Genomic DNA, 13,350 nt, shown 5'->3' on the forward strand with positions numbered 1-13,350 from the left:
GGTATCAGATCGAAGAATCAGCACCTTTGATGACGCTGATTACAAAGCCACCATTGTTGGCTGAGAAAGGCTGAAAAGATTTAAAGGCCTGAGAATACAATATATAGAGTTTGGCCTGTTTCTAAACAATTACCAAAATTTGTGGGCAGCACTTTGGAATTCCACATTTACAACTCTGATACAAGCTCAGTTACTTGATCCAAGATGCACTCCTGTGAAGCACCTTGGGGCATTTAATAATGTTAAAGAGTCGTACTAAAAATGCACATTTTTGGTATGATCTACCATTCCCACAGCAAGCTATAATGCTAAGATTACAAATGTGTCTGCATTTTAAAACATTAAAAGAAAATTCCACTCAAGGCTTTAAAATATTACTAAAAGTGACATTCATATGATTGCAAATGTGTCTGCATTTCCAAAGCATTAAAAAAAGTTCCATTCAAGGTTTCAAAATGTCACTGAAATTCCGACAAGCTCTTGGGATTATTTGAAATTCTATCACTCCTGATTTCTATTGCATTTTTCTGTGGTATAACTCCTATCTGTTGGGAAATCACATTGGAGGGGATTTGATACCGTTTTCTGTATCTCGAGGTTATTAAAATAAGTTCATTTCACATTGGTGTCTAAGTTGCAGTATAGAATAGTGACACGAGGGACTGCTGAAAGATGGAAGATGATCAGGTACAGTCATGTTTTTTAATGTTTTACCATAAGATGCTGATGCTTGAAACATTCTTCTTTAAATTTTTCTGACTCGGCTCTCACCAGACTTCAAACAACTAACAGAGGTTCTTTGCCTAGGAACAGTGTTGTTTGGACAGAATTTGTAATACAAAACAGCTGCATTTCTTATTTTCGAGAATGAACAGTTCATGAATAACTCTGAGATCTGGTCATCTAAAATAGTACTTGATTTCCTTAATCTCTCAATTTTCCAAAACTTCTTCAGCACTCACTGAAGTTATTTTCAGCAACTATCTCCATACTTTTGTTGAAAAAATTCAAATTGGAAAAAACTTTCACATTTTTGAAAGGCAATTAATACTTACATATGGTCTCCAGATGCTCTTACACCCTTAGGACACTGGAAATCCAGCATGGTGATTAAAAACTGTTTTAATATTGTGTCCATCTCATAATTTCAGCAAGAAAAATAACAAGTGAGATAGTGAACTTTACTAATATCAAGCGAGATAAATTTAAAAGACCCTTTAATACTTTGGAATCAGTGCTAGGTAATGAGATAAAAGTTAAGTATTATTCTGAATGCTACTATTGCTTTAGTATAATACAGATATATACAGTATATACAGATAGTACTATATATACAGATAGTACTATATAATATAGTATATACAGATCAATAGTATAATTAAATTCAACAAGAACTTCCCATACACATTGGCACAGTATTGAGGAGAAATTATAAAGGTTAATGTTTGTTGTCCATCGTATTTGAAAATGAGAAGAAACCTGCACAGGAGAGTTTTAAGAAGTGGAAAAGCAGTAGCACTGAGATGGTTCTGCTCTCTCGACCTTGGAGGTCTGGACCCAGTGGTACAAGTAGTCCTCACAACTGGGGGCTTACATATTGCAGTAGATGACCAATGACTACTTCTGTGCCTTGTCATGCTCTTCATGAAGCTTTGCAGAACTGCTTTCCTAGCTGTTGGATCTCTCTGCTAATCTTATCCACCCAGTTCGCCATAGCTTTTTATGCCATCTTAAAATCAAAGATATCCCAATCCAAAAGCACAAGACTTCAAGTTCTAGAAAGCTGTATTAAAACAAAAAATGCTGGCAGCATTTGTGGAGAAAAAAAGACTTAGTTAACCTTTCGCATTGTTGAATTTTCTTCAGAAACATGTAACTGTTGACCTGAAATGTTAAATCTGCTTCTGGTTTCCTTCGCCTCTTCCCTGGCATCACAAAACTGTCATATCTCTTCATACACTTTCAAGACGTAGCTCCCCACCAGCCGTGGCCAGACGCCAGACACCTGAACCCAACTAGACTCAATCTGCAGGGCTGTGGCTAAGAACCAAAGACAAAATAATGCAATAGGGTGTTGATGTATATTAAGCAGAATCCAAAAGAATCTGTTTTTTAGTTTTCCTGTCTTCCAAATGTGCCTTGCCTATTCTCAATGCCTTTTCAATTCAATTCCAGTTTAATTGTCATTCAACTATGCAGGAATACCCATGGATACAGCCAAAAGAGACAGCGTTACTCTGGAGCCAAGATATGAAACATAGTACCAATAGACACACACAGAGCACAAAACACACATAGCACATACAAGATAGCAAGCACATGCAAGGTATCAGTAAAATACAGCCATGCAAAAAAAACACATCCAGAAACATCAATCCATGAATGCTGCAGGAAGCTGCAGTTAACCACAATACAGCCTGTCTTCTTCCAAGCGAACACTGGGGGACAGCACTGACTGTAGCCTTGATGCCACGCCACACCGTTCCTGGTGGAGTGCACCGGCTCCATTGCCCCTCTTTTGGTGGCTGTAAACAGGCAACACTGCGGCGCACTATCAACAACGTAAGACTTGGGATCTGGAGTGGACCAGAAATCTGTTCTCCCATTCATCAAGACCATGGCTGATTTTCAACTTGCACAGTTTTCCAGCATGGGCACCATGTCTCTTGGTACCCTTTAGATTCAGAAAAATAGCCACCTTTGTTTTGAATAAACTGGAATGAGGAAATTCTTGGTGGAGATCTCTGAAGATTCAGCACTCTGTGCATTGTCATTTCTTCCAGCCCCTCATTCTGAGACTGAGGCTCTGCTCGCTGAACCTTCATCCAAGTGAAACATCTTTATTGCATCCAGTTAAAAACTTTGCAAGTTCAATGAGATCTCCTCTCAAACTTCTTAAGTAGACACAGGCCAAGTTTCGATGTGGAACATTGATAAGATTTTCCTATCATATGTAGACCAAGGAGATGGTGGTGGACTTTAGGAGATCTAGGCCTCATATGGAGCCAGTGATCATTAATGGAGAATGTGTGGAGCAGGTTAAGACCTACAAGTATCTGGGAGTACAGTTGGACGAGAAGCTAGACTGGACTGCCAACACAGATGCCTTGTGCAGGAAGGCACAGAGTCGACTGTACTTCCTTAGAAGGTTGGCGTCATTCAATGTCTGCAGTGAGATGCTGAAGATGTTCTATAGGTCAGTTGTTGAGAGCGCCCTCTTCTTTGTGGTGGCGTGTTGGGGAGGAAGCATTAAGAAGAAGGACGCCTCACGTCTTAATAAGCTGATAAGGAAGGCGGGCTCTGTCGTGGGCAAAGTACTGGAGAGTTTAACATCGGTAGCTGAGCGAAGGGCGCTGAGTAGGCTACGGTCAATTATGGAAAACCCTGAACATCCTCTACATAGCACCATCCAGAGACAGAGAAGCAGTTTCAGCGACAGGTTACTGTCGATGCAATGCTCCTCAGACAGGATGAAGAGGTCAATACTCCCCAATGCCATTAGGCTTTACAATTCAACTGCCAGGACTTAAGAACTTTTTTTTAAAGCTATTATTAATGCTTTTTGAGTTAGTGATTTAGATGCATATCATATTATTACTGAGTTAAGTATTGTATGTAATGAGTTTTTGCTACAACAAGTGTATGGGACATTGGAAAAAATGTTGAATTTCCCCATGGGGATGAATAAAGTATCTATCTAATCTAATCTAATATATCTAGACCTTGGACAGAATAGGATTACTGCCATAGTGTGAGTCTAACAGCTTTTTTCTCTTTCAGCCTAAATACCTTAACAGTGTTTTTGCTGCCTTTGTGTACTACAGGTTAAAAGCAGTGTGGTACAGTTGGGAATACTGAAACTGTTACCTTATTTGTTTCCAAGGTTGCCAGGTTTACCTTCACCCTAGCAAGATCAAGCTGCTCCTAGGCACTGGATATCTTACTCTTAAAAGCTTCCCACTAGCTATTCTTTGCTTTCTCTTCGAATAGGCTCTCCCGCTGTGCTGTCAAAATTCAGTACAGTGGCTGTCAGTGAGTTGTTGGAGCTCAGTACACCAGTCTTCAGTATGCCATCCTCCGTGTTAGTAGCTTCTACACCACTCCTCAGTGCTGCTGGTCTCAGTATCCCAGTCACAGTGGTGTTGGTCACTGTACACAGTCCTCAGTGTTATTAGTCTCTGCACAGCAGTCCGAGCACTTCTGTGTCACTGTACACCAGTCCTCTATCTTCACACCAGCCCTTAGTTTTGTTGGGCTTCTGAATGCTTGTCTTCAGAAAATTATGTTTATTTTTGCCAGCTCTTGTTGTGCCTGATTCGGGCAGATGGGGCTCACCAGTGGTGGTTGACAGCTCATCGAGGAGAAGGGAAACTCTAATCTCAAACTTCTGCTGCCTTGCGGCTGTATCCATTCATGGGGAAGGGTTCGGGAGAATGCCCTGAGGAAAATTCTGGGTTGGAGTCCCTAAGGAAGTTCTAAGTTGAGCTCAGTGTTTATTGGCAACTCTTGCGATGCTGCTGCCAAACTGTGTCGCTCTCTGTCATAAATTCTTAGCCATTCCCACAAGATCTGATTGACTTGGTTCCTCCCCAGGGTTTTGTGGATTCTGAGGTGACTGATGAGGCCTAAATAAGAACCACAAACTCACAAATATTTGGAAAGGGTACTCCACACCATGGGAAGACAGATTTCTGGGGGGGGGCGGAGCGGGGGGGGGAAGCTTGCTCTCCATATCATACTGCCCTGACTTGCGTATCACGCAGACAGCTGGGACGTGCCATCCACGGTCGACCTTGACCTACAGAGGGCTTCACTGTCCCTGGTGGAGAGCATTTGTCCGAAGTAAACATGTAGGTATGTCACTGTGTCTTCCCATGGTGTGGAGAACCCTTTCCAGATACTTGTGAGTTTGTGCTTCCTATTTTGGCCTCATCAGTCACCTCAGAATCCACAAAACTCTGGGCAGGAACCAAGTCAATCTCATCTTGTGGGAATGCCTAATAATTTAAGATTGCTTTGTTTATGTGTCTTGAACTGAAGGAAGAAGTATCTATGTGATTAAAGAAACTAAACAAACTCGGTTGAATATACAACTAAAGTAACTATGAAATATTGTTGTTTTTGAAATACAGTATAGAATGGGCCCTTACAGCCCTTTGAGCTGTGCTGCCCAGCAACCCCCGATTAACCCTAGACTAATCCTAGGACAGTTTGCAGTGATAAATTAACTTACTTAACAGGTATGTCTTTGGACTGTTGAAGAAAACTGGGGCATCCAGAGAAAACCCATGCGCTCCACAGGGAGGACGTATACAGACTCCTTACAGGATGGCATCGGAATTGACCTCTGAACTCCAATGCCCTGAGCCATAATAGTGTTGCGCTAACCATTATGCTACTGTGGCCCCCAACATGGACCATACTTGATTGATAGTTTTCTATTTTTCTATTATTCACTAGTTACATCATGCCAAAATAATGTGATTAATTACATAATTAATTTGGTCAAAATGTGGCAAGTGCTATGTTGTCTCAGAGAATGTTTTAAAACAGTTTAACATAGCATTCTTTCCTGAAAGTAGAGTCTTACAAGGTCTCACAATTTCTGTGCTTTAGTATTTGACTTCTTGCTTTTCTGGAAGTACCTTCAGGGCGGGTCAAGCTAATTTCGTTTTAAATTGGTCCAGGCATCAGCTTTTCCATGGCCTCCTTTTGGTGTGTTGTGCTTGCTGAACTGCAGAGTTTTTGCAGCCTACCTCACGTGTGGCCCTTCATTTTGGCTTCCTGTGAGCTCCTTCAGCAAGCTTTAAACACTGTGTTGACAGAGTATGCTGCTCCATCTAATGGTCTAGGAATCTATTGCTCCTGATGTTAACCAGCTCTAGAAATTAGTGAGGCTTGGAATTAACATATCAAAAACTCTACTTGGTATACAGGAGTGAAAATTATTGAAATCTATCTGAAAACATCTAAAGCACCTTGGGATGCTTCTCTGCTAAACAGTTCCATTTCACATTGCAGCTCATCTCAGTTAATGATGCAACTCAGTGTGCGCTTTGACTAAGCTTTAATTTCTGTATCATTTTCCAGACTGTTTTTGAAAGGAACTGTATGTCAGATGACTGTGCTGCTGATCTGCGACTTCAAGGCAAGCTGTTCCTGTCCAGGTATGTGATAGGGTTCAAACGATGTCCACAGCATCACTTACAAATTAGAGCAGCAGTCAGAATAATTACTGCCCCAAAGAGCTTCTCATTTGAGCTTTGCATAGGTTATTAGATATGCTTTTGCTGAGGATTACCTTTTATTTATAGAATACAGGAGATCTTTTGATATAGAATTACCATGCTTGAATTTTTAGAACCATGGCTACTTTTTCGTGTAACCCTCAAGTTCTGTCAGCTGCATAAGTCTAGGGAAGACAATCTCTGGCCCTGTGAAACCTGTGAAATTTCGAGGTGCAAACCTCCTGTTTGATGTGTCCCCTGTTACAAATCAGTACCACGAAATATCAAACAGTACACAATATGCAATTAAATGATCTAGCTTTATAATTCCTAATTTGACTAAAGGGTTAGTGAAGTAAAACAAAAAGAAAAGGGCCCATTTTAATGAAACGGTCTAATGTGCACAAGTTGGAGCTTACTTTCTGCGGTTCTCCATCGATTTCCCTGGGCTTAACCGACTCCCGGCCCCACTCCAAGTCCACTCCTTTCTGGTGTTTACAACCTCTCCATTCTGGCATTTTCTCTCTCCATCTTCCACCGAACAAAAGACCTAGATTCCCTCGGTGTGCAGGCACACAGCAAGAAAAATCACCCTTGATTGGACAGCTCACATTCCAAAGCACCCGTTATCTCTAACCATAGATGAGGGTAGTGCAGTGGATGTGATCTACATGGATTTTAGTAGGGCATTTGACAAGGTTCCACACGGTAGGCTTATTCAGAAAGTCAGAAGGCATGGGATCCAGGGAAGTTTGGCCAGGTGGATTCAGAATTGGCTTGCCTGCAGAAAGCAGAGGGTTGTGGTGGAGGGAGTACATTCAGATTGGAGGGTTGTGACTAGTGGTGTCCCACAAGGATCTGTTCTCAGTTCTCTACTTTTCGTGATTTTTATTAACGACCTGGATGTGGGGGTAGAAGGGTGGGTTGGCAAGTTTGCAGACGACACAAAGATTGGTGGTGTTGTAGATAGTGTAGAGGATTGTCAAAGATTGCAGAGAGACATTGATGGGATGCAGAAGTGGGCTGAGCAGTGGCAGATGGAGTTCAACCCGGAGAAGTGTGAGGTGGTACACTTTGGAAGGACAAACTCCAAGGCAGAGTATAAAGTAAATGGCAGGATACTTGGTAGTGTGGAGGAGCAGAGGGATCTGGGGGTACATGTCCACATATCCCTGAAAGTTGCCTCACAGGTAGATAGGGTAGTTAAGAAAGCTTATGGAGTGTTAGCTTTCATAAGTCGAGGGATAGAGTTTAAGAGAAGCGATGTAATGATTCAGCTCTATAAAACTCTAGTTAGGCCACACTTGGAGTACTGTGTCTAGTTCTGGTCACCTCACTATAGGAAGGATGTGGAAGCATTGGAAAAGGTAAAGAGGAGATTTACCAGGATGCTGCCTGGTTTAGAGAGTATGGATTATGATCAGAGATTAAGGGAGCTAGGGCTTTACTCTTTGGAGAGAAGGAGGATGAGAGGAGACATGATAGAAGTGTACAAGATATTAAGAGGAATAGACAGAGTGGACAGGAAGGCTTTTCACTCAGAGAGTGGTTGGTGCGTGGAATGCACTGCCTGAGTCAGTGGTGGAGGCAGACACACTAATGAAGTTTAAGAGACTACTAGACAAGTATATGGAGGAATTTAAGGTAGGGGTTTATATCGGAGGCAGGGTTTGAGGGTCGGCACAACATTGTGGGCCGAAGGGGCTGTAATGTGCTGTACTATTCTATGTTCTAATTCACAAACATTGCTGCTATGTTACATTAGCAGTGAAACCTCTCCCAGGGTGTTACATTTTATTAATACACAAAAGTTATTATATTAAAAAATGAAGCATAAATAACTTAATTAAGGCTGATGTGGACAAGGTAATTGAGGAATAGGAAAGCCATTTATTTACATTTTATTCACCCATTGACAGATATTCCACAATGTGATCACTTCAGCAAACAATTATTTTTTAAAAATCTGATTGATTTCAGCATTTCTCTTATTTACAAATGTCACTGGCGAGGCCTGCTAAGTGTCTTTTTGAAGTGAGTGGGTAGCTAGGCATTTGGTGGCACACGAGCAGTGTTCAATCACTTAAACCAAATGAGGTAAGGTTGGCAGATCTGTAGCCAAATCTTTTCTATGACAGTGCATTTCATGATCACAATTACCAATAATAACTGTCTTCTTTATAGTAAAAAAAGTGGAACTTTTATTTCCAATGATATTTAAAAATATACTTGCTTGAACTTCCTCAAATAGCATGAGAGGATCATGAGTCTAGATGAATAATTAGGGTAATGGATGGTAATTCTAGTAGTTTAAATGGTATACCACTCTACATTTTTTACATTTTTTTCGCTGGAGGACTATTGTTGACTACAGTCGGCCCTCCTTATCCGCGGGTTCCGCATGCGCGGATTCAACCAACCGCTGTTTGGGGAAACCCGGAAGTTCTCTCTCCAACACTCGTTATTTGAGCATGTACAGACTATCTTTTCTTGTCATTATTCCCTAAACAATGCAGTATGACAACTATTTACATTGTGTTAGGTATTATAAGTAATCTAGAGATGATTTAAAAGTACAGACAGTCCCCGGGTTATAAACTAGTTCCGTTCCTGAGTCTGTTTTTAAGTCGGATTTGAAGTTGGAACAGGTACATCCGGTATTACTTAGCGTCAGTTAGTCAAACATTTGTCTTAGTATACAGTATACATTTTACCTTTCGATGCATATAAAACACTTAAGAAACGTATGTACAAAGTATTACAATAATTAAACCACTGCGTTGCTTAGTAATAATTGTAGCTTTCATCGGGGCAGGGCATTTCACATGCTCCATTAAAATTGTTCCGATCGTTGACCGACTGTAGCCTAATGCTTTTCCAATGACTGATGGCGTTTCACCTCTTTCCGATCACTTTATTACTTGCACTTTATTTTCAATCATGATTGTGATTATTTTTGTGAACAGAAACACTGCGGATTCAGAGCTGTGCTGAGTCCTAAAGTCCACCACACTGAGACAGGTTAAATAAGGTCCGGGGTTCTGCTGGGCCCTAAAGACCACCGCATGATCAGGCTAAATAAGGGACTTGAGCATCTGTGTGTTTTGGATCCGCAGGGAGTCCCGGAACCAATCCCCCGCAGATAAGGAGGGCCGACTGTATATTAATCACACTTTGTGTGAAGAAGATTGACAATTAACATAAAGAGTAATTAATATATGTAATCACGCAGTCACCATTGTGATCATGAAGTCAATAGAAGTGCAGCACAGAAGAAAAACATTCGGCCCTTCCACTCTGTGATAATTCCTAGTGGAGCAACCTGTTGGACTATTCCTCTAGTTTTCCTCATTGCCCAGAAAATCATTTTTTCCTTTTGCTTCAGCACCTCTCTGCTTAGAAACCTGAATTACTTTGTTTCCAGGGGTCGTGATTCAAATTGTGTCATAGTACACTACAGCACAGAAACAGGCCCTTCAGCCCATCTAATCCATTCCAAATTGTTATTCTGCCTAGTCCCATCGATCTGCACTTGGACCATAGCCCTCCACTCTTAACCTATGACCTCTAGCTCTAGTATCACCCAACTTCAGTGGAAAAAGCCTACCCTATCTGCATTTCTCATAATTTTGTATGCCTCTATCAAATCTCCCCTGATTCTCTTATGCTTCAAGGAATAAAGTCTTAACTTACTCAATCTTTCCTTATAATATGAGGTTTTTTTTTTAAAGTCCTGGCAATATCTTTCTGAACATCCTTGTAGATCATGATATTCCCTACACAAAACTATTTTCTCCTCATATTCCTTCCTCTTTTGCAATAAGCCTGTATTTTCTGATCAGTGATCCATCTACTGTTGGATTCATCATCCCTCTATTTATCATGCATAACACTCCCCTCAGATATTCTTCTCTTTGCTACAGAGAGAATAACTACAGTGCTACACTAAAAACCTTTCTCCCCTAGAAACCTTTCTCATACCATTCCTGATATTCATAGCATTCCTAAAGTCGGGTGACCAGAATTGGATGCACTACCACAGATATGGCCTAAACACTAATTTCTTGTGCGCTGTGCCACGCGCCTCGCTGAGTATTCCCTCATCATGCCCTGCTCACACTGGTGATTTGGGTATCCATCATTAAGGACCCATCACCCAGGACATGCCCTCTTCTCATTGCTGTCATCAAGGAAGATGTACAGAACCCTGAAGGCGCAAACTCAAGGTTTTAAAAACAGCTTCATCCAATCAGATTTCTGAACAGACAATGAATCTACGTACACTACCTCACTATTTTCACTGTCTTTTTGCACTACCTATTTATTTCCTGTTGTAAATTTTAGTTTTTTATAATTGCGTATTGCACTATACTGGTGACGGGGAGGCACACAGGCGTGAGACAGATCAGCAGGTTGAGTGGGGTCGCAGCAATAACCTGGCACTCAACATTATTAAGACCAAGGAATTGATCGTGGACTTCAGGAAGGGGAAGTCAGGCGAACACACACCAAATTGTCATCAAGAGATCAGCGGTGAAAGGGTGAGCAGTTTCAATTTCCTAGAAGTCACCATCTCTAAAAATCTATCCTGAGTCCAACATATTGATGGAATTACAAAGAAAGCATGATAGTAGCTATATTTCATTAGGAGTTTTAGAAGACATGGTAGAAGACCAAAGGCTACTGCAAAGTTTTACAGGTGTACCATGGAGAGCGTTCTAACTGGTGGCATCACCTTCTGATATGGAGGGGCCACGGCACAGGATAGAAAAAAGCTGCATGAAGTTAGAAACTTAGCCAGCTCCATCATGGGCACGAGCCTCCCCAGCATCGATGACAACTTCAAAAGGTGATGTTTCGAGAAGACTATCACAGCATCCATCATTAAGGACCATCACTCAGGACATGCCCACGTCTCATTTCTACCATCAAGGAGAAGATACAGGAACCTGAAGAGACACACTCAATGATTCTGGAACAGTTTCTTCCCCTCTGCCATCAGAAATCTGAATGACAATGAACCTATGAACACTACCTCATTTTTTTTGCTCCCTTTATCCGTGAGTGGTTCTACCATCTCACTCGTTATCCTTCTGCTCTTGATATATGTATAGAATGCCTTAGGATTCTCTTTATAACTGGTAATTATAGACCAGTGAGCCTTACGTCTGTGGTGGGAAAGCTGTTAGAAAAGATTCTTAGAGATAGAATCTGTGAGCATTTAGAGAATCATGGTCTGATCAGGGACAGTCAGCATGGCTTTGTGAAGGGCAGATTGTGTCTAACAAGCCTGATAGAGTTCTTTGAGGAGGTAACTAGGCATATAGATGAGGGTAGTGCAGAGGATGTGATCTACATGGATTTTAGTAAGGCATTTGATAAGGTTCCACATGGTAGGCTTATTCAGAAAGTCAGAAGGCATGGGATGCAGGGAAGTTTGGCCAGGTGGATTCAGAATTGGCTTGCCTGCAGAAAGCAGAGGGTTGTGGTGGAGGGAGTACATTCAGATTGGAGGGTTGTGACTAGTGGTGTCCCACAAGGATCGGTTCTGGGACCTCTACTTTTTGTGATTTTTATTCCTGACCTGGCTGTGGAGGTAGAAGGGTGGTTTGGCAAGTTTGCAGACGGCACAAAGGTTGGTGGTGTTGTGGATAGTGTTGAGGATTGTCGAAGATTGCAGAGAGACATTGATAGGATGCAGAAGTGGGGTGAGAAGTGGCAGATGGAGTTCAACCCAGAGAAGTGTGAGGTGGTACACTTTGGAAGGACAAACTCCAAGGCAAAGTACAAAGTAAATGGCAGGATACTTGGGAGTGTGGAGGAGTAGAGAGATCTGAGGGTACTTGTCCACAGATCCCTGAAAGTTGCCTCACAGGTAGATAGGGTAGTTAAGAAAGCATATGGAGTGTTAGCTTTCATAAGTTGAGGGATAAAGTTTAAGAGTCACGGAGTAATGATGCAAATCTATAAAACTCTGGTTTGGCCACACTTGGAGTACTGTGTCTAGTTCTGGTCGCCTCACTATAGGAAGGATGTGGAAGCATTGGAAAAGGTACAGAGGAGATTTACCAGGTTTAGAGAGTGTGCATTATGATCAGAGATTAAGGGAGCTAGGGCTTTACTCTTTGGAGAGAAGGAGGATGAGAGGAGACATGATAGAGGTATACAAGATATTAAGAGGAATAGATAGAGTGGACAGCTAGCGCCTCTTCCCGAGGGCACCACTGCTCAATACAAGAGGACATGGCTTTAAAGTCAGGGGTAGAAAGTTCAAGGGGAATATTAGAGGAAGGTTTTTTACTCAGAGAGTGGTTGGTGTGTGTAATGCACTGCCTGAGTCAATGGTGGAGGCAGATACACTAGTGACATTTAAGAGCCTACTAGACAGGTATATGGAAGAATTTAAGGTGGGGGGTTATATGGGAGGCATGGTTTAAGGGTTGGCACAACATTGTGGGCTGAAGGGCCTGTACTGTGCTGTATTGTTCTATGTTCTTATTCTCTTCAGGATCAAAGGTACCAGCAGGTGATTCAATACAATTTCAGTAGTTACAATGACATGGTTTACTTCCAATATCTTGCATCAACATTGCTTCCTTTGAATTACATATCACCAGTGCGAGATGCCTCTGAATGCTCAGACACCTTTGATGGGACAATACAAATCACACAGACAGTCTAAAAGCTTCTGGGAACAGAGATCCCAGACACCCAAAAGTAATACACATAAAATTCTGGAGGAGCTCAGTATGTCAGGTCGCATCTATGGAAATTAATAAATAGTTGAACATTTCGGGCCGAGATCCTTCTTCAGGACTGGAAAGGAAGGGTGAGGCTGACAGAATCAGAAGGGGTAAGGCTTGAGGAGGAAAGAGGAGTGCTGAAGTTGAGCTGGTTAATGTCCCATCAGCAATTCGAGATGAAAAGATGCAGAGTAGGAAGAGAACCAGAGAGGGGTGTCGGAGCGTGCTCTGAACTCACTGAGGTGTGGGTGGAGGGGCCAAAGGTAAAGCCCTTGCTGAGGACAGAATGTTCTGCCTCAGAGAGGGAAAGGTCAGAGGGAATGGTGAAGGCATGACAAGAATTAGAGCTTGGATCAGAGGAGAGAAGAGAGTTGGAGGCA

General features: G+C 41.9%; 1 protein-coding gene across 1 annotated transcript in view; it reads left to right on the forward strand.

The window, feature by feature from the left end:
* itga9 (integrin, alpha 9) overlaps positions 1-13,350 on the forward strand; it is a 425,264-nt gene that overhangs the window by 211,182 nt on the left and 200,732 nt on the right. Inside the window, exon 17 of the mRNA XM_073052451.1 lies at positions 6,091-6,167. Within this exon, the coding sequence (XP_072908552.1) occupies positions 6,091-6,167 (77 nt within the window). The remainder of the gene's footprint in view (positions 1-6,090; positions 6,168-13,350) is intronic.

The sequence above is a fragment of the Hemitrygon akajei genome, chromosome 1, assembly GCF_048418815.1.
Source record: "Hemitrygon akajei chromosome 1, sHemAka1.3, whole genome shotgun sequence".
NCBI classification, from domain to species: domain Eukaryota; kingdom Metazoa; phylum Chordata; class Chondrichthyes; order Myliobatiformes; family Dasyatidae; genus Hemitrygon; species Hemitrygon akajei.